At 48.9% G+C, this 23682-nt stretch overlaps 1 protein-coding gene across 2 annotated transcripts in view; it reads left to right on the top strand.

The window, feature by feature from the left end:
• Nucleotides 1-23682, top strand: part of Ggta1 (glycoprotein alpha-galactosyltransferase 1 (inactive)) — an 81832-nt gene that overhangs the window by 36229 nt on the left and 21921 nt on the right. The window contains exons 1-2 of one of the 2 annotated variants that reach the window (XM_041674687.1): nucleotides 11438-11453; nucleotides 22450-22538. In XM_041674687.1, the coding sequence (XP_041530621.1) occupies nucleotides 22459-22538 (80 nt within the window). In that variant the 5' untranslated portion in view covers nucleotides 11438-11453; nucleotides 22450-22458. Of the gene's footprint in view, nucleotides 1-11437; nucleotides 11454-22449; nucleotides 22539-23682 lie in introns of those variants that run through there. The other variant, XM_041674686.1, reaches the window with a different exon arrangement.

Raw genomic sequence — 23682 nt, 5'->3', positions numbered from 1 at the left:
GATGCTTGTGTTATTGTCACACCCAAGGTCCCGCAGTCTTCCTTTATGCTGTCTATCCAGAGTTTTTTGGGCCTTCCTCTTCACCTTATCCCATGCACTCCTCCAAGCAGTGCTCTCTTCTGGTATCTGCTGTCATTCATTCTCATAACATGGCTGAAGTATCTCAAGCGCTGTTGCCATATCCTGTAGTTTACTTTCTTCTGTAAATGGAGATGTTTATTAACGTCATCATTGCGTAGCCTATGTCTTCGTGTGATGCCTAGAATCCTCCTAAGACATGCCATCTCAAACACATTCAGCCATTGGTCTGAGGAGGCAGATAGGAATAGCAAGGGCTGCATTCCAGGCGCTAGGAAAGGTTTGGTCAGCAAGAGACATAATGACAACAAAATTACAAGTATATGAGACACTTGTCTTGAGCTGCCTTCTTTATAACTCTGAAACAACGAAACACCCCGTCCCACAACTGTTTCTAAAGAATCACTCAGGGGCTTGATGTTAATTACAGAATGTTTGGCCTATAGTTTAGGCTTATTACTAACTAACTCTTACATTTAAATTAACCCATTTCTATTAATCTATGTCTTGCCACATGTCTCGTGGCTTTCCGTGTTTTAATACATCTTATTCCTCTGGCAAATGGCTGGTATCTCTCAACTCCACCTCTCCTTTCTGAATTCTCGGTTTGATTTTGCCACCTAAACTTATCCTGTCTGACTATTGGTCAAACAACTATTATTATTAACCAATGAGATGAATCCGTATTCACAGCATACAGAAAGATAATCCCACAGCACAGAACTATCAGTTCAAGTATGGCCCCACCCACAATGAGCTGGGCCCTACCCCGTGAATCATTAGATAGGAAAATGCCCTACAGCTGGGTCTTATGGAGATGATAACTCTAGCTTGTGTCAAGTGGACATAAAACCAAGCAGTGCTGCAGGTGTCCCTTACGGACGTGCAGAAGAAACTGTTATATTCTGTGGGAAGGGTGGCTCTCATATGAGGAGTTCTTGGCTCGGGGGTCTAGCCAGTGTTACCCAAGCCCAGGCTGTAGTTTCCTGGCCTGGAGAATAGGAAGGTTGCCCCCGGACTCCAGTGAGGATGAAGTCAGACCATTATTCAGATTATCTTGGGGCTGGAGATATGCTCAGAGGTTAAAAGCACTTGATGTTCTTGCAGAGAACTGTACTTGGTTCCCAGCCTGCACATGGCATCTCACAACCGTCTGTAACTTCAGTTCCAGGGCATTTGATGGCCTCTTTTGGACTCTGCAGGCAGTACACACATGCACACATGTATATAACACAATGCAAAACACTCATGCATAAAGGACTTGAGACAAGTTCTCACCCTGTCACCCTGGTTGGCCTGGAACTTGCTATGTAGACCAGGGTGGCTTTGAACTCACAGAGATCCTTCCTCTGCCTCATGAGTTCTGGGTTTAAAGTTGTGCACCTCCATAGCCTCCATACCTGACTGACTTTTTTTTTTCTTTTTAAAGCATCTCGTGAGGATGAGGTTGATCTCACACTGAGATGTGTGTCTTATAATTGTATGTTCAGAATTGTATGTTCAAAATTGAAACAGGTATGCAGCTGGCTGACAAGTTCCCTTTCCCTAGAAGACTTAAAGCAGGGACGGGAGAGAGGGCTAGCAGAGACCTGGGAGGAGTAACAGGTTACCACCTGAGCCTTAAAGCAGGGAAAGTGAATGTGTCTTCTTCCCTTTAGGTCACCGAGAAGGCCGTGCTGCTGGCAATCTGGGGGCCCAGCACTCAGATGGCAAGGTTGAGGTATAGGGACTGGCCCTGGGAGACATTGTAGAGAAACAGACAGGCCAGTCTGGAAATCTTTGGCTCTCCCGGTGCCTCTGACTCTCAGATAAACAGAGCACAGGAAAGCGTGCCTGCCGCTCTCCTTGCCCAGCCAGAGTGTACTCTCTGCTTCTGCCTGCCTGGGTGGACAGCAGCCCCAAGACCGCTGTCATCCTCCTGGACTATATCATGTCATCTAGGTCCGAAGGTATCAATGGTTCCAAAGCCAGAGCCTCACCTGGCGCACAGTTGCATGTTCTAGGTGCCAGGGTCCCCCAGGGCTGCGTCCCAGGTGTTCAGGGAGAAAAGCTGCCCCCTTTCCATCTGGAAGAGCTGAAGGAGGAATCAAGCAGGCACACTGCCCACAGGTTCAGAGCTGGGGCCCACCTGCTGGCCCTTCCCTGTGGAGCCCAGCATTCACAGCCTCCACGGTGTCAGCAGGACTGGCCCCTTCCTCATTTACAGGGAAGGATTAGATTCACCCTAGGTCACAGCGGGAGATCCGTCTTGAAGTTAGGCAGGACAGGCAGCACAAGATGTGTGATATTGCTTGGGAAGACTCAGCAGTGGGTACCAAGCCCAATGACCAGTTAGATCCCTGGCTCGCACACAGTAGATAGAAGGAGTCTCAAAAGTTGTCCTTTAATCACACATGCTATGGCATGTGCACCCCTCAAATGTACACCCCAAAGTTAACAGATAAATGTAATTTTCAAAAACTGAACAAAAGACACTAATTTCACTTTCCCAGAGGGGAGAGAGACTTCTGGGAGCAAATGCTCTTGACCACTGTACTTCCTGAGGTGCCACCGCCATCATTTCAGCCATGACCCAGGCAAGAACCTGGAGGGAGGACCTGAAGGAAACACCCTGGGGGAGTGTCCCTGGCTTCCTGTCCCCGGCTTGCTCAGCTGCCTGTCTTAACCACTCAGGCCCACTTCCAGGGATGGTGCCGCCCACAATGGGCGGGGTCCTCCCACACTGATTAGCAATCAAGACAAGCCTTCAGACCAGGCTAGTGGAGGCAATTTCTTAATGGAGGTCTCTTCTTCTGGGGTGACTTTAGTTTGTGTTGGCGACAGTTCTAACAGTCATTGGGGGAGCATTCTAGGAATCTCTTCCCAAGACAGATGGTCAGCTCACACATTCCCGCACATCATAAAACAGAGTGAGTGAATGGTGGCACTCACTGCGAGCTGCAGGGTCATCACGATGGCGCTGAGACAAAGCTGCGTCCTTCACAAGGACAAGCCTGTTTCACAGACATAGCGATGCAAGCACAGAGGTGTGAACTCTCAAGGATAGCATGGCCCATGGGGGCAGAGCCATGACTGACATGGTACAGGCCCTCAGTCACCTTGAGACATGACCATCCCTGTCACACAAGGCAAGAAACCCACCAAATCACTTTATCCCCTTGCTCTGCGAGCTTGTCTTTTGTGACCATCCTAAGCAGATTTGGGATTCTGCAAATGACAGCTAGCCAGCCTTGTGTTAGTTGCGCTTCTGCCAAGAACACTTAATCCCCACATTCCCACAGAGGTAAGTGGGGTGGGAATTAATCTTCATGTTTCCTGCCCAGAAGTGAATTGGAACAAAGCCAGGGCTCCCCGCTCTGGGGTAGCAGCTGCTGGCCTCTTGGCATGGACAGTGTGGACAGACCCAAAGACTATCTTGGCATGGCAAGAATCCTTACCCCGTCCGTCTGAGAAGCACCTGCCCGCCTCACTCAGCACACCAGCTGACCTGGAGAGCATCCCCTGCAGGCCCCAGGGAGGAAGTATCCTGGTTGGGAACCCTGACCCTCAGAACTTCTCCCTTCATCTGTGAAAATGGTGGAGAACATCCTACAGCCCATTTGGAGGGCGGTAGTGAGGGTTCACCGAGGTAAAGGAGGGGGCTGCTTACCACACTGTGGAGTGTGGGGCGTTGGGATCCTCAGGGAGCTCCATGAGGAGGTGGAGTGTGACTCAATAGGTGAGGGGCATGCCCAGCACGCACGAAGTCCTGATTCCATCCCCAGGGCTGCAAACATTTAAAGAGGACCCACTTATTTCAGCACAGCCCTTTGTGTCTACTCTGCTGCCTCTCCCTCCCTCCATGGCCTTGGTCCCATAGCAGACCGTAGCCGCATCCTCTTAAGGGGTTCACTCTGCATGAGAAATCTAGGAGAAGGAAGTGGCAGGGCCTACCCATGATCTAGGGCCCCTCAGGGACGAGGAGGGGGAGAGCCAAAAAAATGCACACAGCTTCCACTAGGGAGCTTTCTGGAATTTTCCATCCTGAATATACACTGGAAAAAGTCTGTTAAGGAGGCCCACTTGTGTGTCCGCCTCAAGTGGACAGGTCTGTGTAACCACTACCCAGACCAGAACTTGCCACCCCTAGGGAGTCCCACTCCCACTTCAAAAACCGGTTAATTTACTTGCATAGACTTTTAAGTGGAAGCATGCAGCTCACACCCTGGCTCATGCCCTGGCTCCCTCTTTTGAGACAAGGTTCATGTAGCCCAGGCTGGCCTTGTAAGCTCCTTGAGCTACGGGAGTGACTGAGCCCCCCCCCCCCCCCCCCCGAGGACCTCCAACTGCCAGATTCCACCCTTAGAATACTCTAGCTAGTCTAACTGCTGGACCCTGCCCACCCTACAGAGTAAAAAGCCCAATCTCTGGTCGAAATCCTACCAGTCTCTACCCTCAAAAGTCCCACCCCCTTCCCAAGAAACTCTATATAAGCCCTGTGTCCTGTTCAGTTTGGTGCTGTGATTTTGCGCAAGCAGAAGTAGCCACCCTCCTCCTCCCAGTAAATCTCGTGTGAGGTTTGTTGTGTGGTCTGACTTTGTGGTATTTCTTGGCTCCCAACTGCCAGGATTCTGTTCCATCCAAGCTGCAATGCTTAAATTTGGCACTGTGACTCAGAATGGCTCTCCTAGTGCCTTTCCCCTCATGGTCTAAAAACTCACTGCGATCCCATCCCTCATCTCTGGTCCACCCACAACAAAGACTCACCGTCTGGCTTACCAATCGCTCAGCACCCCATCCGCCAGCAACAATTAGGTAAGTTTCCCCTTTGGTCAGTGTAAACAGTTCTCTGAGTCTGAGGAAGTGGCCATTGAGTGTCCAGAACCTTTGTGGTACTCTTGCAGGCATAGGTACCCTAGCAGTGGTCTTTAAGGCTAAGACTGGCCCTCTTCACCAGGCCCCACCCTAGCAGCCTTGGAGCGGCAATCCTGAAGTTTCCTTAGGCCCGACCAGGCTAACCCTTCCTGCCCTCTTCTCCTACCTTCCCCCTGGAGCTGCCTATAATCCCAGAGCTCCTCTAGGCCCTCATGGTTTTCATGACCCCATTCCCCAACCCTTTCCTGTGGATAAGACCCTCCTTCTAGAGCTTTGGTTTTTTTCTCACTGTCTTACCTCTGGGAAATCCCTGGGACCAGGAGCCAAGTTTCCTCTGGTTTAGACAGGCTAAACCCTGACTCCTGTTGAGTGTGGTGATGACCCACTGAATGATTTGGTCTTCATTTGGTCATCCCTGAGTCCTGGGGATGCCCACCACTACAGGGTGCAGTGACATTTCTCTTTCTTTTGTCCATGGGAACATGTCTTCTATACCCTTTCATCCCCACTTGGGATGCCTCTTAGAAAGCCTACAGCCTTTCTAACTGACACCCGACCTGAGTTTATTCACTTTTGTAATCAAATTTGGTTTCAATACCCCTTAGATAATCAATCCAAAGGACCACCTAATGACACTTTAGATCCTAATATTATTTGGGACCTTTACAAATAGTGCAGCAGGCACAATCTCCGTGGCCCCAGGAGACAAGGTCAGCTGCAGCTCGCACACACCCTGTGCTCACTCTTCGCTCTCAGCCCCTTGCTGCGGCATCCTCTGTCTTTAGCCAGGACTCTAAGCCTCTGTTCTCAGCTTACTCGATTCAGTTTTACAAGGATTCGGGTGTCTTTTAGGTATGAGTGGCATCAGACTGTTGTTTTATGCTGTCCCGCTTGAATTAAAATCTGGCTCCAGAGTTAGATTATGGCCCCTTCTCTATACCCAAGCATGCTTATTTCAGTTTCTTCTAGAATCTCTGTCCGGTATCAGGTGAGCCATCTGCTGTGTGACAGAGAAAGGGGAGCAAAGCAAACTAAAGGGGCAGACTCTTCCCAATGGGAGCTAGTGCTACTTACCCTTACTCTTTTGGTTTTGGTTCAACGCTCTAAAATTTTTGCTAAGGTATAAATCTTATCTCAAGATTTGTAAAACTACAGTGTAAACTTCCTCTACCTCAAGAATTGTAAGCATATTGTATATGATTAAAAACCTGTAAAATCTGTAACTAAAGAGTTAATTCAAAGCTCCTAACACCAGGGTTGATAGTTAAAGATCTCTATATAGGTAATCTTAAAGAAAACATGTGGCTCACTGCTACCCTAGCTGCTCTCCCTACCCTGGGATGGAGGTAGCCATGTGACTGACAGTCACCTTTGCTAGGGTTGGAAAGGATTACCTCACTGCCATCTTGGAATGTGACCATATGACAGAAACCATCTAAGGAAAAACAACTCCTCACTGTGAGGTCCCCAAGTAGATGATTCTTCCACTATTTTTGATTGCACTAGCAAGCCTCAACCCACAGTCCCTTCTCTTACTCTCCAGCATCTCTGATTCCCTTTCTTCCTTCTCAGTCACAGGCTGCCCACCCAGTCAGGGCTGAGGTAGTCCCTGACCAGGATCCTGAATGAAATTACTATACCCGAGGGGGCATCCATGCTAGGGATCGGTTTGTAACTTGCGTCCTGGCTGGCCACCCTTAAAGAAGTAAATTATGAAAAAAAGCCAAGAGGTTATCCAGGACAAGCATGATAACCACCTCAGTTCCTGGACCGCTTCACAAAGGCCCTCTTACAGCATCCCAGTCTGAATCCTGAGACCCCTGCATGGAAAACAACTCTTTAGGACCTTCTTCTCCTAGAGTTTCCCTGATAGTAAGGACAAACTTAGAGAAAGAGCCCCCAACTGTACAGGCCTTTAAGGTGTGCCACGGGAGAGATGAAAAAGCCTTAAAAAGTACCTGGTGCTAGCCAAGGCCTTTTGACTGCCCATAGCAACTGCCCAGGCTCCCTAATCCCCAAAGCCAGAGAACCTCCGAGTTCCTGTTTCAAATGAAGTCAGAAGGGTCACTGAACCCAGGCCTGTCTGATGCTTCCAAAACCACCCAGACCATGTATGTACAAGGTGCCATCAAGAGGGGCATCGGGTGTTGACTGTGCCCATGTTTCTTGCGGTGTGGGCACATAAAGCCCAGGTGACCCTTAAGCTGACCTCCTAGATCTGTCCATGGACGACTGAGGGGTCCAGGCTCCCTTGACTTAACCGCTGCCATCTCTCACTGGGAGCCTCAAGTAGACATTACAGTATCAGGGTGACCTGTCTCTCTCTGGGCACTCGGGCCACCCATTTGGTCCTGATGGAGTTTTAGGGACCCACATCTTATTCCACTGTTGTCAGGGTAGGGTCACAGTTTTATCAGCCTTATTAAATCCCACCACGGGTGTCACTCAGGCTCAATAACTACTCTCTCCATTGCCTCAGGGGACTTAAGCTTCTATCTCTGACCTTGTAAGAAAGAGTCTTCTACATTTCTTTTTTTTTTTATCCAACACAGAATAAACTTCTCTGAAAACAATTTATTTCCTATTTCCTACTATTATTATTTTTAATTTTTAATATATATTTTTATTTTTCCATTCAAAAATTTCCACTTCCTCCCCTCCTCCCATTCCCCTCCCACTCACCCACTCACCGAGCTCCCTCCCCCAAGTATTCTACATTCTTTGGGCTGCCCACCAGGTGTGGAATTCTCCTTACTAAGATGCTGGCCCTTCTCCAGCTATTTTCTCCTCCACCTGCTCTAACCACCTGTCTCTAACCACCTTCTACTGGGTAAGTGTGTCTATTGAGCCCCCTGCTTTGTTTCTTTTACTATGAAAGCCACACAAGTGTACCAGGAGCTTACCTTTCCCTTCACAACTGTAGTATAGCCCGGCGTTCAACAGCCAGGACACCTTTCCCTCCTGAGCAATGGGTGTTCCTTGGCTTCTGAATGCCAGGATTTCTTTCTGTCAGAGCTCTGACACTTACATTTTGGTGCCCAAACCCGGGACTGACTTCTTCCCTAGCTGTTTGCCATTGGTTTTCCTCTCAGTTCCTCCAGGATCTCCAATGGTGGCTCAGACCATCCTTAACCTACAGGACCAGATAAACTCACTGGGCCACCATAACAAAATTATCGAGAATTAACTAAGAGCAGAAAGGGGTGGCCTTTGTGTCTGCCTCAAGGAGGAATGTTGCTTCTGTGCCAACCGGTCAGGTATGGTAAAGGGCAAGATCTGGCAACTACAGATGAACCTCCAGAAATGGAAGAAACAGCCTGATACCTCTGGTTAGTGACTCCCTTTCTTCTTAACCTCCTTTCTCCTGCTTTTCTTAATCCTAATAGTTACACCCTGCCTTATAAACTTCCTCTCTAGATTTCTTCAACAACAGATTCCAAAGATCTACAACCAGACTTTTAACCAGTTGCTATTACGGGATTACCAGCCCCTATCTACAGAGCCAGGGGCCATTGACTCATGATTATACCCTGATGGTGAAGATCAAATTCACCCAAAGAACTCTAATGCCCTGATTCAGCCGGAAATACATGATGATAACATTGCCCTTTTTCCGATGACCTAATTGTTTATCAATAATAAACTAAAAGAGGGGAATGTATGCCCTTCTAGCTACACGAGCAGCCAGCCTCCCCAGGACCTCTAACTACTAGGTTTCACCAACAGAATGCTCTAACTGCTATTCCTACCCCATCCTACAGAGAGAAAAAAAAAAAAAAAGCTCAATCTCTGGATGTGAAATCTCACCAATCTCCACCCTGGAAAATTCCACTACTGTGCCAAGAAACTCTAAGCCCTGTATAGCCAGAGACTGCTCATTTATTTCCCAGCCACCCAGACCCTAATAGTCACACAAAAACTAAATTAATTACAACACTGTTTGGCCTATTAGCTCAGGCTTCTCATGAAGGAACTCTTACATCTTAAATTAAGCCATTTCTCTCTCTCTCTCTCTCTCTCTCTCTCTCTCTCTCTCTCTCTCTCTCTGGTCTGGCTTTACTCTGCTAAGTCATTGGCCAAAACAGCTTCTTTATTAACCAATGGTAATAAAACATTCATAGTATACAGAAGGGAACCCCATATCATCTCCCTGTTTATAAGACCTAAAAGCCCTGTATCCTGTTCAGTTCGCTGCTGCTTTTCACCCAAGCAGAGGCAGTCACCCTCTTGGTGTTTTCCCTTCCAATAAATCTCTTATGTGAGGTTTGTTGTAAGGTGTGACTTTGTGGTATTCCTTGGCTCCTGGCTGCCAGGATACCTTCCCATTTGAGCTGTACTGCTTATAGGCCACAAACTTATTATGTAGCCCAAACTGGCCTTGGAACCCTGCCTCTCCTGCTCTACCCTCCTGAGTGCTGGGATCATAAATGGGCATATGCACCACCATGCCTGACCCAAGTGCTGGGATCATGGGTAGGCGTGCACCACCATGCCTGACCCAAGGGCCGGGATCATGGGTAGGCGTGCACCACCATGCCTGACCCAAGGGCCGGGATCATAGGCATGCACCACCATGCCTGACCCTAGGGCTAGGATCATAAGTGGGCATGCACCACCATGCCTGACCCAAGGGCTGGAATCATGGGTAGGCGTGAGCCACCATGCCTGACCCAAGGGCTGGGATCATGGTAGGCGTGCACCACCATGCCTGACCCAAGGGCCGGGATCATAGGCATGCACCACCATGCCTGACCCTAGGGCTAGGATCATAAGTGGGCATGCACCATCATGCCTGACCCAAGGGCTGGGATCATGGATAGGCGTGCACCACCATGCCTGACCCAAGTGCTGGGACCATAGGCATGCACTTCCATGCCTGACCCGATATATCCTTTTGGGTGAGTTCTTTTTGCCGTGTACTGAGTGTTGAAGTTTTTCTGTTGATGTGACGTGGCTGCAGCTTGCTTGTTCTCATTGTTACAGATAGGATGTCATTGTGGCACTTGGTGGCAACTTGCCATTTCTGACGGGCCTTGGGGTCCAGCGCGGGCTGTGTTGTGTTCCGATGCTCATCTCTTGGGAGTAGGTTTGAGAGCAGAATGGCTGTCACAGGCCCGTGTTCCTGTGGGTTGAATGGATATCATTAGAAGCATTTAAGTCAGCTGTTAGGAAGAACTTCCGGTTCCTGAAGGTGGTGGTCAGCTGGCTCCTGCCCTCAGAGGAGGAAGCCGTGACACTTCCTTTTGTGAACAGGAGGAGGAGGAGGAGGCCAGGCCTTGACTCCTTCCTGTCTGGCATTGGTCCCTTCCCATCGTCTAGGGTTCCCAGACTTCCCGGCAGTGTCCCAGCCACTTGGGGAGGGAAGGAGGCAGGGACCCTGCCTGAGCCAATGTGTGCCCTTTGCAGTGCTGCTGGGAACAGTGGGCTTCTGGAAAAGCTCAGCTGATGATGGGGCTTACCCAGCATGCACACAGCCCTGGGCCCCATGCCTTGTATCACTTAGCTGGATGTGGGGGTGCTGCACCCCAGTACTATTGACAGGCAGGCAAGAGGTCAGAAGTTCCATCCTTGACACACAGTCGATTCATGGGCTACTTGAAAAGAAGGGGGAAAGAAAGAAAAAGAAAAAAAAGCACTAGACAGAAATCTCCCTTCTTAAACTGCTGCTCCAGTAGGGTGGGGAGGGAAAAGTCTTATCCCTTCAGGAGCAGGTGTGGCCTCTGGCCTTTCCAAGTTCATATAATAAAGACTTTGTATGGAGATTCACATCATCTTTCTTCCCTCCTTCCTTTTTTCTTTTTCTTTTTTTCTTATTTATTTAATTTTTACAGGGTTTCTCTGTGTATCTTTGCTGTCCTGTGTCCTGGAACTCACTCTGTAGACCAGGCTGGCTCAGACTCACAGAGATCCACCTGCCTCTTCCTCCTGAATGCTGGGATTAAAGGCATGCGCCACAACACCTGGCTCACACTGTTTTTTTTAAAGCACAGTGTTCCACAAAAGTGTGACTTCCAGAGCCAGGCTGTGGAGGCAAAGCTTTCTCAGCACCACACGTAGGCAATCTCATCAAAGTTGTTATCCGCTCACCTGCTTCTGCCTTGGGCCGTCTCGCATGCATCTCCACTGGCTGTCTCTGGGAGGTATACCGTGAGGTTGTTTGCATCCTGCATGGCTCCCAGTTTTCCCCAGGAGTGGGTGATGTGGAGGGGCGGCGACCTGGTCTCCTGTGACTCCTGACCTGATTTGGTCCTCTGGTTTTCCCCTTGATGAGGGAGTCTGAGGATGGCCCGGAGCACCGGTTCTGCCTGGGCATGCAGATCCGGTCAACAGCCCGTTTCCCGGGGTCGAGGAAACAAAGCCTGTGGCTGCTGCTGAGGGCTCTGTCGGCCCCCCTCTTCCTGAAACAGCTGTTTATTGTTTTGACAGGAGCTGGAACACTATACCTTCCCCTCCTCTGAGCCCTGCCTCCTGCTCAGTAGAACTTTGCCGTTAGCTCTGGAGGGAACACGGCGGACGATGAGGTACGCGCTTGATTAAAAGGATTTGTGTGTGCCAGTCGTGGGTTACCAGGAACTACTGTTAGGCCGCAAAGTGGTCCCACCTGAGGGAAGATCCTTGCTCTCTCCCTAACCTTTCCCTGGTCTCTTTCGTAGCTTTGTTCTCCTTTCCTCGGTGCCTCTGGAAGCAGGGGCTGGCGGAATGCTGGCTCAGGGATTTTGGCTGTAAGTTCCACTTGATTCGGCTTCTCTTGGCAGGGCTCAGTGCTGTCACGGTGCAGCCTGGAGCTCTCTGTGTAGGGGTCCAGTTGACAGTGCAGGGGCAGGGACTGAATCTTGCCTGGGCAGGACACTGGGAGAGCGCCGAGTCTTCTCAAGACTGCACAGAACACCCCAGCATGTCTCTTGATGTAGAGAATGTTTTGATGAATGATTCCTGGGGCAGCCAGGAAAAATGGTAGCTGGATCCTGCATCTGGATTTCCTGAAGGAGACTGAAGTGGAAGCAGTGAGATACCTCTTAGTAAGGGTGTACGGCCTGTGGTGTGTGTGGCCTGTGGTGTGCGCTGCCTGTGGTGTGCATGGCCTGTGGTGTACTCTGCCTGTGGTGTGCACTGCCTACGGTGTGTATGGCCTGTGGTGTGCCCGGCCTGTGGTGTGCACTGCCTGTGGTGTGTGCTGCCTGTGGTGTACACTGCCTACGGTGTGTAAGTCCTGTGGTGTATGCTGCCTGTGGTGTGCACGGCCTGTGGTGTATGCAGCCTGCAGTGTGCGCTGCCTGTGGTGTGTGCGGCCTGTGGTGTGTACTGCCTGTTTTGTGTGTGATGGCTGGGGTGACAGTTGACCATGCACCTGACCCTCATTTTCCTGAATCTGTTTTTATTCTGACCCTATTGTCATTAATATTCTGTGTTTGTGTGTGTGCGCGTGCTCAATATGTGTGCATGCATGTGCACTTACATGTGTGGGTACAGAAGCCAGAAGAAGGCATTGGACCCCCTGGAGTTACAGGCAGTTGTGAGCTGTTGATGTGGGTGCTGGGAACCAAGCTGAGGGCCCTCTGTAAGAACAGGAAGCCTCTTACCCACGGAGCCGGCTCTCCAGCCTGATTCCAATCTTCTTAATGAAAAGCATAACTGGAAACTGGCTTCTATTTTTTTTCTCCATCAGTTGTATCATGTTTCTCTCCACAGGGACTTTTATAATAAAATGGTTCCCCTTACCCTGACACGTCCCCCTGCCAAGAACAAGACCTAGAAGCAGATACTCTGCCCTTAAAATCCATCGCTTCTGAGTGTGTTCAGTGACGTTATGACAGCTGCCCCTTCAGTCTATCTTGGTTTAGCCGGAAAGCCTAGCCGTGGTCACCACAGTGACCACTGGCCATTGTTAAGTGTAAAGGCGCCACAAGTGAGGAATCCCCACACCAGGCACACAAGGAGAGACCTCGCTAGTGGCAGAAGAGTGATCCAGTCAGGCTCCCTAGCTGATCTGAGGAAAAGCTGACCCTAGGTGGTGTTTGAGTTAGTCACTCCATGGTAGCCCTGAGCGGCATAAAGAGACTTGAGCCTGTCTGTGATGGTTGACAGGGCCTCGGAGGCACATTCCCTGGGTGGGACCCAGCCGCGGCATTGTGTGCTGAGTGTATGGGCAGTTGCTTAACCTTTCTGAGCAGTTTTCTTGTCTGCAGAATGGGATTAATCATAGAGTTACATCACAGGGTTGTTGAGACAGAATTGAAAGACAGCTGGAGAAAGGTTTAGCCCAGCTTGGCCTGGCCTGGCTCAGGAAGAATGCAGGTATTTGTAGTCTGGAAGCTCACTCTATGTGGGGCAGGGCGCTTTATGAAAAGAATTTAAAGTTGTAGATCACTATCAGGTCGAGAAGTGAGTGTGTAGACTATGAGAAGGGATAACGTAGTAGGAAAAAAGGCCAAGGCCTTCAGACACAACATTCAGAAAACAATAATAAAATGGTAGAAAAATTGGGAAAGGGATGAGCTGTGTGGAGCGGCCTGATACACTTGCTATATCTGACTGCAAATTAAAAAATGTTTTTATTACTTTTAACTTATGTCTATACATGTGTGTCTGTGTGCACACGAGTCCGGGTGCCCTCAGAACCAGCGGTGTCAAATCTCTGGAGTTGCAGTGATTGTGACCGGCCTGGTGGATGCTGGGAGCCAAACTGTCCTGAGAGAGCAGTGCACACTCTTTACTGCTGAACCTCTTTTCACCCCACCGCAGACTCCTCGATCTTATCAGTGTCCTGACGCAGATATTCTAGGCCAGCGGTTCTCAACCGTCCTCACGCTGCGACCCTTTAATCCAGTTGCTCATGCTGTGGTGACCCAACCATAAAATTATTTCACTGCTACTTCATAACTATTTTTGCTACTGTTATGAATTGTAACGTAATTGTCTGTTTTCTGATGGTCTTAGGCGACCCCTGGGAAAGGGTCATTTGACCCCTAAAAGGGCAGTGACCCACTGCTGTTCCACTGTCTTTTTCTTTCTCTTTTATTCTACATTTATTTAGCATGTTGGGGGTTGGGAGGGCACTTGTCCCATGCATTTGGAGGTCAGAGGACAACTTTCAGGTGTCATTTCTCTTTACCATATGAGACCCTGGGACCTGGGGATGGAACTCAGTAGAGAAGCAAAAGAGAAAAAAAAGAAATAAAACCGAAAGACAAATTAATTTATTTGGGCTCCATCATAGTTCACGAGTGGTTGTTGTTCACTGCTTAGCACGGGGCAGAATTGCTTTGGGCTCCTTAGATTGTTGGTGGTGATGCCACATCTGGGACGGTCTGGACGGCGCCCTGTTCAAGTGGCTTCAGGCAGATGTGAGCGTGTAGCCCTTTATCCTTGGTACGTAGGGCAGTTGGGCAGCTAGGTTTGGGTGCCGCTTGGGAAGGCACTAGAGCCCTGGCCCATCGTGACCCCTGGGCAGGGAGGAAGAATGTGGGTCCTGGATGCTGTACAAGGTTCTGGGGCAGCTCCTGACAGCTGCCAGAGCTATCCCGGGATTCCTCCAGACTCTAGGGGATTGATTGCTGCTACTCTAGAATCTTCTTGAGTTTTGTTCCTATCTGTGCTCCAACATGAGTAAAGTTCCATTGTGAGGGGACCCGGAGGCCTGGTAAGTCAGCCTCTGGACTTGAGATACATTGGTCGCCCAAGGAGTCTGTCAACAGTCATCCAGTCAGTCTAGGAAGAGCGAATGGACCACGGCAGCAGGGTGGGCTCTTATGCTTAAGGGATATGCACTGGGACTGGTTTCTTGTCCAGGCCTGGGGATGATCAGTCCAAAGACTTTATCAACTGTGAAACCCTGCCTCACATGGTCTTTGCACAGGATGGGCCTTGGCCACTTCTGTCTGATCTTGGCGCCCTAATGGAGGCACCCATGAGAAGCGGTGGGGATGTCTGACTGCAACCTTGTCCCAGACTGGGAAAAGCAGGGTTTCCCTCAGATTGCAATGGGGTCTTGGGCTCATTCCAGCTGTTCTGTGAGGGCTTGTTATATGGGCCTGAGATTCTTGTCTCTGCATCCATGACTGGAACCTCTCTCCCTCAAGAACATTGTTATGGTTATGGCTGCCATACATGCTGATTGCCTGCCCAATGAGGCTTGGTCCTACCTCTGCCCTTTGCAAAGCCCCAAGGAAGATGTTTGTGTCTCCATATTATACATGAGTCAGAGCCTCAGGTTAAGCAACTTCCCCAGGGGATACATCTGGGACCTTGCTGGGCTCAGAGTTTCTACCTAACCTACTCCACTTAATCTACTTTTTACCTGTAGTGCTGAATTAACACTCTTGGTTAACTGAAGGCTTGGGGGAGCCAGAAGATGCTATCTTAGGCCGAGGATTATACAGTGGTGAAGTGTGGAGCTCCGTCAGGAGAGTGTGTGTGTGTGCGTGGGCTCGCGTGCAATAGGCAATAATATCCTATTTGTTACTCTGTTGCTTTGTTTGCCTTTGTAACATTGGTCACTACCAGACACTCTGTAGCCTGTTTAGCCTTTGCCTCCTCCTCTGGGTCTTGTTTATTGATGTGTCTCTGGTTGCTAATCCACTAGGACCCACTAGCCTAGTCCATGGTGGTTGATGGGTCTGGGTGGCTCTCACTGATTTGCTCACCTTACAAACATATTGGTGCACCTACCGAGTACCTTGCAGGGCCTGTGCCGTCCTGGACTCATCATGCCTGGCCCTTCTTTGGGGAAGAAGGGTGGATTCCAGGCCGTGGTGGCAGGCTTGTAGGCAGGAAGGCAAATGCTTCCCAGGAGGTTTGGTTTCTTTGGCAAGTGCTTTCTCCCCGCCTGTCCCCTGCTCTTCACAATGGTGATAATGGCTTTTCCAGGGCCCTTCGGCATCCAGCTTCCAGCTGAGGGTCACCTTTCACCCTGATATGAGATGGAGAAAACAGGCTTGCCCAGCGTCCCCTCCAGAGAGGAACTGTTTGGAAGAAATGTTGTCACAGAAAATCTGTGAGATTTTCTGAGGGGTGGTCATTGGACCATGAGGTGGAGCCAGGAAGGTGGAGGCTTCACAGCATGGCTCTGTCCTATGAAATGCCACCAGCATCAGTGTATGTCCCAGAAGTTGGGGTGCAGGTGCTCATATGAGAACCCACACAGGAGCCAAGTGCTGCAGGGGTGAGTCTGGGAGTGGCCAGAGGATGGAGTTAGATCACAGAGTCAGAGGGTCTCAGAGCTGGCAGCAGAGCCCCACACTTTCACAAGCTGAACCACTGGGCCAGCTCAGATCACCCAGGGGTCTCCTACACCATTTCAAACTCATTTCTTTCTTCTTAAAGTATAGCTTTCATTTTTATTTTTCCAGATGGTTTTTCTTCTGCCTATCTGAAGCTGCCTCTTTAAGTAGGCTTTGGTGGAGGTTGTGGGGTAGCACCAGCAGGTCTAAATCATGGTGGCAATGTTTAGTCCTTCCAACCTAGCTCATGAGATCGATTCCTGACCACCTTGCTTTGAATGGCACAGTTCACATAGTAATACAGTTTGACATAGAATTTGGGAAGCCCATAAACATCAAAGACTCTTGCTTAAGAAATATCCCTGATGTCCCCAGCCTCTGTGGTATTACAAATGTTGAACTTCTTAATGGTCTGTCCTTGGCATACACCAGGCACAGTTTGTGTGGTGACCTGGCTGCACATGCCTGAGGCTATTTCTGATTCGATCTTCCTTCCTTCCTTCCTTCCTTCCTTCCTTCCTTCCTTCTTCTTTCCCTCTCCCCTCCTTCTCCTCCTCTACCTTCTTATCATTATCATCATCATTATCATGACACTAGTATTATACACCATGCAGTTTTCAAAGTTCCGAGGAACAGATGTCGAAGAACTTGTAGGCCACATCGTCTGCCAAATGGCTCATTTTGGTCCAGAGAGAAATACAAAATGTTTTTAAAAGACTAATTGGCCATCCAGCCGACCCTCCCTTCCCTGGAGACTGGAGTTTCTAGGAGGATTCTGAGAAGCATGTTGTGCCCATTTCTAGCGCTTCACTCTGACCGGCATTTCAGATGGCAAGGCTCTCACCAGCAGGGTGATTAGCCACCGTGGGTGGTTTCAAGCCAGCAGTGAAGCCTAAAAAGAAGTGTACTCTGAGAGTCACCTCTGATGTAAATTCCTGAAATCTAAAAAGGTCACCAGTTGGGTCACCAGCCTCAGCAACTCCCCTGGGGTTCAGAATAGGTCGTTTATGACTAGCAAAGATCTAAGGGATAAAAAAAAAATGAATTCAAGCACGTTACCTCTGCATATTCTTTATTTTTCCAGCGAGGGGAAAAATGAAGTGAAGGACAATCTCCTTGAGTTTTTTAGTTTTTACAGACATAGTTGGAGATTTCCATAGGCAAAGACAATGATATATGCATTTTAGGATCACAAAAAGGGGCAGGTAGAACCTGACAAAGCAGCACTCAGGAACAGGTGACACCACCGGGAAAGAACCAGCATTCAAGGGGAAATACCTGACATTTCAAATATTTAGATAAGGTTACTAACAGTCCCTGAGTCCTGGATTCACCCATTCTCCTCATCTAATCTCTTGTGATAACCAGCTTTGGGGACGCCCATGTTTGTTTGCTAGCAGGTGGGGGGCACACTGCCTTCCTGCTCAGTGCCTGCCTTCTATAGAAATTTCTAGGTGGTCTCTTAGCAGGGAATTTTGTGGGATTGACTCAATGTAAATTTGACTGTTAGAACAAAGAATGAATGTTAGCACTCTAAGTAAGGCCTCATGCTGTGGGGGAATGGAAAGGTCATTCCACTGCCTGTGCAGAAGTCACACTGCTGAGGTGTTCTGGGAATGAATCCTATTTCAAAGAGAAGAATCACGGCTTCACAAGGTTTTTACAGATGTGACAGCAACTGGGATGTTTGTGGTGGGGATTGGGAGATGTGCTGCTCGGGACGCCTCTGATGGCATAGGCGATACTGTCTCTCTGTGTCATCCCTCTTCTAGCTGGCAGAGGCTTTGCTTTGATCCTTGGTAAGTTGGCACTGCCAAGCCTGGAAGCCAATGCTCACCCTTGTCTCTCAGCAAACACAGGGTATCCTAGAACTTGATTAGAGAAAATTGGAGTTAGTTTCCCTTTAGAGCAGCTCTTCCTCAGGCTGAGCTGGTATATGTAATGGTCTGTCCTGTCCCTTTAAGAGACAAGCCTCACCCATTCCCTCCCCCATCCACTGCCTCTTCTTTCCTGCCTACAGCCCTAGTCCCTCCCTTTCCATCTCTCTCCAAATGAGGCAGCTTCTGTCTCTCTACCTTCTCCCCTTCCCCTCTTTTTCCCTTCCCTTCCATAACCCACTAAATAAATACCCACTTTCTCTGCATGGCGTGCCTATCCGTCTTGGTCTCTCACCCACCTTGCAGCTCCCTGCCTGGGACCTGGCTGCCTTCATGACCTGCCATGGACTGAGGACTGCTACCCACTGCCGCCATTCTGGGACCTGCAGCATTTCTGCCACTGTGCCCCTCAGGAAACCTGCAGCATTTTGTTTTCACCATAACGTTGGTGCTGTGACTCACCCCTTGGGAATCCTGCTGCATTTTATATTTTTACCATTACAATATAGATGGTGAAACTTTGATTTGCATCCATTTGTATAAGCTGTTTTTATCTCAGAGTTCTCCTTCCCCCAAATATTTTGAGCACTGAGTATCAGCCCCCATTTTCAGCCCCCTCCCAGCAGCCTCTTTCATGAACATCAGTAATAAAGACTAACATTTTAAAAGAGCTTGTATCCTATTTTATGATTCCCCCCTCCTTTGTCCTCCCTTTTTCTCTCCCTCCTTCTCCCTCCCCTCTCCTGAGACAGGGTCTCACTATGTAGCCCTGAAACTCACCTGCTTTACCTCCTTAGTTGTTCTCGGATTAAAGGTGTGTGTGTGTGTGTGTGTGTGTGTGTGTGTGTTGTATCATATGCCAGAATGCACAAATGGTAGTCAGAGGAAACCATGTAGGAGCCTTTCACTCTTTCTATGGTACATTTTGGGTATGAGACTCAGGTTGCAGGCTTTCTCTGGTGATTTACACACAGCTGTCATCTTTTTTGTTTGTTTGTTTTGTTTTTCAAGACAGTGTTTCTCAGAAGCTATAGAACCTGTCCTGGAACTCACTCTGTAGACTAGGCTGGCCTTGAACTCACAGAATCTACCTGCCTCTGCCTCCTGAGTTCTGGGGTTAAAGGTGTGCACCACCATCACCTGGCCTGTCACTATTCTTATCCCCATTGTCAAAACAAGGAAACCAGCTTAATTTGATCTAGTCAAGATCCTTAATCCCTAATCTGAAACTCTGGGCCCAGATAGGTTGAATTTAGACTTTGAGGCACATGGATTGCTTAGCCTCCATACAGTTCCCATGCAGTTCCCATGTAGCTGAATGGGACACATTAATGTTTATCCATAGAAATATTCAAATGGGATAGGGATTAAAGAATAGAATGTCAGTTGGAGCTGTGTAACTGGAGATTTCTCTCCCACCCACCAGTTCCTTGATAAACACTCTGAGGCTTAATATTAATTACAAACTGTTTGGCCTATTAACTCAGGCTTATTATTGCCTAGCTCTTAAAATTTAAATTAACCCAGTTTTATTAATCTATGTATTGCCACATGGTCATGGTATTACCACACATCTTGCTTCTCTAGAGGCTGCTAGTATCTCTCTGACTCAGCCTTCCTTTTCCGTTTATCTTTGCTTGGATTTCCCACTGGTTCTATTCTGCCTGGCTATTGGCCAAATCAGCTTCTTTATTAACCAATGATAATAAAACATATTCACAGCATACAGAAGGGCATCCCATATCAGGGCTGAGCCGCCCCTTGAGTTATAAAAGGATGTTTGGCTTTCCAAGGTGTTCATAGAGATGTGGATGAAGGCTGAAAAACTAATTTCTTGTGTGAACTTAGGACTCAAATCCTGATCTACTGCCACAGCCTCAGATCTGTGTGACCTTCAACCCGGGACTTCTCTGGCTCTCAGTCTAGTGGGGCATCCTTCAGTGTGATGAGTTCTATTTCTTGGTGCAGGTGGGCTTGGCTCAGAAAACTAAGGCTTGGGAAACTCAGCAGTCACCCAGTCATCACCTCACACACAGAATGAGGAGCTAGTGAAGAAGAAGCAAAGCTTCTTGGGAGTAGAAAGGCAGCCCTCTGAAAAGAAAGGGAGGAGACCGGAAGATGAGTGACCTTGCCTGGTGTTTTGATGCCCAGTCTGCTAGGCTCTAGCCTGTAGTAAACTAGGGAGTCCGTGGACAGGTGGACAGGCTTCTCACTGGTTCAGAATGGGTGTGGGGCTCTCTGGTTGGGTGGGAGATAAGGTAGGGGAAGCAGGCTTAGGATGTGAGAGTGAGGACTGGGGATCAGCCAGCATCACAGTAAGGGTTGGGGACCAGCTGTGTCCTGGTCACTCCATGGCCCTGGGCTAAACTTAGAGTGAATTAACTGTGTCTCCCAGAAGCTGTGCTCTCAATGTGTGGGAGGAGGGCTTCTGAGCTCAGTTTGGCTAACGTACAGCGTTTGGATCTAGTCTCTCTCTGTGCTCTCTTCTGGAATTAATCTGAAAGCCTTCTGCTGGTTTACAGATGTTTCTGCTGAGATGATCCCACAGTTTATGTCTGTGTTGAGCTCATTAAGAACCAACTCTGCGAAAGTCCTTATTCCTAACTACCTACCTAAAAGGAAGAGGAAAATGAGATGGCTCAGCAGGTGAAGGTGCTTGCTGCCAAACCTGAGGACCTGGGTTCAGTCCCTGGAACTCTGTCTTAGTTAGGGTTTCTATTGCTGTGATAAGTACCATGGTCTGAAACAACAGGGAGGAAAGGGATTATTTTACCCTACAACTCTCAGGTCACACTCCATCACAGAGGGAAATCAGGGCAGGGGCTCACGGCAGGAACCAGGAGGCAGGAGCTGATGCAAAGAGCATGGAGGAGTGCTGCTCTGGTTTGGTCTCCATGGCTTGCTCAGCCTGCCTTCTTACAGGTTTCTCAGCTAACCCTTCTTCTTGCAGTGATACTGAGAGCTGGAAGTGGGATCTCCAGGAACAGCCAGCAGGGCAGAGTGAGCAGTTAAGATCTGCTCGGTTCTTTTGGCAGGCCTGGTCTCTATGTTTATGGTACTCTGGGTGATAAGGCCAGGTCTTATTGCCTTGTGGGGTGCATGGACCAGATGGAGGAGGCCTGGTTCCGGAATGGCTGGCTCACTGTGGGTCAAAGGCTCATTCTGTCTGAGCTCTTGGAATCTCAGAGAGCCGGCAAGTCTCCAGGAACGATTTCTCCCTACACAGAAGAGTGTAGTAAGGTATCAACGTGTTATATCAAAACTTCCCACTATAGGAACAGCAACATGCAGATCATGATCCAGTTGCCCACTCTCTGTGGCCATTAGATGTGTCTGACTCTCCCCACTAATGTTGGGGTTCCGGTATCCTCTCCCCACCCCTTAGCACATGAACACAGATCCGGTTCTTCCTCCCAAACTCCCTGTGGACCTCTGAGAGCTCTGTCCACCCCTGCTCACTCTCCGTTCTAAAGCTCTCTCTGGCTAGCCCATTAGGCTGTTGTTCCACAGGGGCACCTCTTATCTTCATATCCAGCGCTCACCTTTCTTGTCCCTTCTGCTTGCCTTTCCTGATCACCCCACACTGAAGGACTTCCCAGCCTTCCTGCCAAGCAACCCTTCCCCTTTCTTTCACAATTTTCCTCCTGTAGTTCCAGTTGTTTGCTTGCTTGTGGGTGTGTGGTGGAGCGAACTGGGTAGGGGTGGAAAGTAGGTAAAGCCTAGGTTATAAAGAGGCATTAGCTGTGTCTTCAGTACTCCAGGAACTACAGAGTTGGGGAATGGGAACGCGCCCCCCCCCCCCCCCCCCCCGCCGCCCCTGCCCCAGAACCAGAGGTGCTCCGAATCTGAGGTAGCTGGAGTTCTGTGGAACTCTAACACTGACAGCTACCTCCTCACTTGCTGATACCAGAGCTGTGGCTCCGGCTCTGGCTCCGCCCGGCTCTGGCTCCGCCTCCACCCGGCTCTAGCTCTGCCTCCGCCCAGCTCCGGCTCCGCCTCCAGCATCCTTCCCAGAGCATGCAGTCTTGTTAACTACATCCGCTTTATTTGTGCACTCGAGCAGGGACACACCTCTGATCTCTAGTGCATTGCACACAAATGTATCCTGTTAGAAATGATGTGGGCAGAGGCCTTTTGTTATTTTTATTATTTAAAATATTTTATGTGTATGAGTGTTTTGCCTGTGTGCATATGTGTACACCACCCATTTATCTGGTACCCATGGAGGCCAGAAGAGTGAGGGCATCAGATTCTCTGGAACCGGAGTTACCGATGGCTGGGAGTGCCATTTGGATCCTGGGAATGGAAACCAGCAAGTGTTCTTAACCGCTGAGCTGTTTCTCCAGCCCAAGAAGCCATCTCTCACTCCAGATTTAATTTATTTAATCTATTTTCCCTCTTTCTTTTCCCTCCCCCCACAGGAGAAAATAATGAATATCAAGGGAAAAGTGGTCCTGTCGATGCTGGTTGTTTCGACTGTGCTCGTCGTGTTTTGGGAATACGTCAGCAGGTAATTATGAAACCGGCTAGAATTATGGGGATGGAAAGGCTGTTTTATTCGGTGTGACTGGTGCCAGCAGAGTGACCAAGCAGGGTGAACACGAGGAGCTGAGCTGTAAACAGGATTCCACCCTTCCTGTAGTCCCCAGCCCTGGATGGTCATTAAAACCACAGGCCATCCAGGTAACTTCTGCCAAAGTAGTCATCTCTGTTCTTGCCGTGCTCCTAACACCTTGCATTTCTGTAGGCTAAACCCAGAGAGAAGGCACATTAAGCCCAAAACAGCCTCGAGTAATTTGTATAAGCTTATATAAAGCATTTTAAGCCAGGCTGGGGTGTATGCATGGAATCCTTGTAATTGGGAGGCAGAGACAAGAGGACCGTATGAGTTTGAGGCCAAGATTGTCTACATAGTGACTTCCAGGCCAGCCATAGCTTTACAGGGAGACCCTGACTCAAAAATATAAAAGGGCAGGAAAGGTGGCTCAACAGTTAAGAGCACTGGCTGCTCTTTCAGAGGACCCGGGTTTAAATTCCAGCACCCACATGGTGGCTCACAAACACCTGTAACTTTAGTTCCAGGGCATCCTGAATTGTTTTCTGGCCTCCATGGGTGCCAGACACACAAATGGTGCACACCTATACATACAGGCAAAACACTCACATACATAAAATTTAAAAATAATTAAAAATAAAGGAAAAAAGAGAAAAAGATAAAATTCAGATAGGAATTCCACAAAAAACTAGCCCTAAGTTCTGCAGTCCTAAAGTATCTGTGAAGTTTAAAGGATCTGTCCAAGTGGTTGGCTTTGGTGCAAAAACCCATACTACATTTTACTAGTGATTCATTTGTGTCTGGGTGAAGCACTCTCTCCCTTCCTTCCCTTGGCTTTGGAAAGCAGGATGAAGCAAATGTCTCTAAGTCATCAAACTCATCTGTCAATTAAAATCTATTGTGCTTCCTCTACCTCTGGAAGCTCCCGTGTCAGTGGCCTCAGGGAGACCCAGCTCCATAGCAAAGCCCCAGCAGGTGCCTAAGAAAGGGGCACTAGCTGAGCTCCGTTCAGCTTCAACGACTACATTAATTGTACGGCTAACTGTAGGAGCTATCTTGAGATGACCATCTTCACAGTGGGGATGTTTTAACTGTAGGA

This window comes from Microtus oregoni, unplaced genomic scaffold (genome assembly GCF_018167655.1).
Source record: "Microtus oregoni isolate MIOR12 unplaced genomic scaffold, Mior012 000025F_ref0000491, whole genome shotgun sequence".
Classification (NCBI taxonomy): Eukaryota; Metazoa; Chordata; class Mammalia; order Rodentia; family Cricetidae; genus Microtus; species Microtus oregoni.
This window is presented reverse-complemented; position numbering and strand designations above follow the sequence as displayed.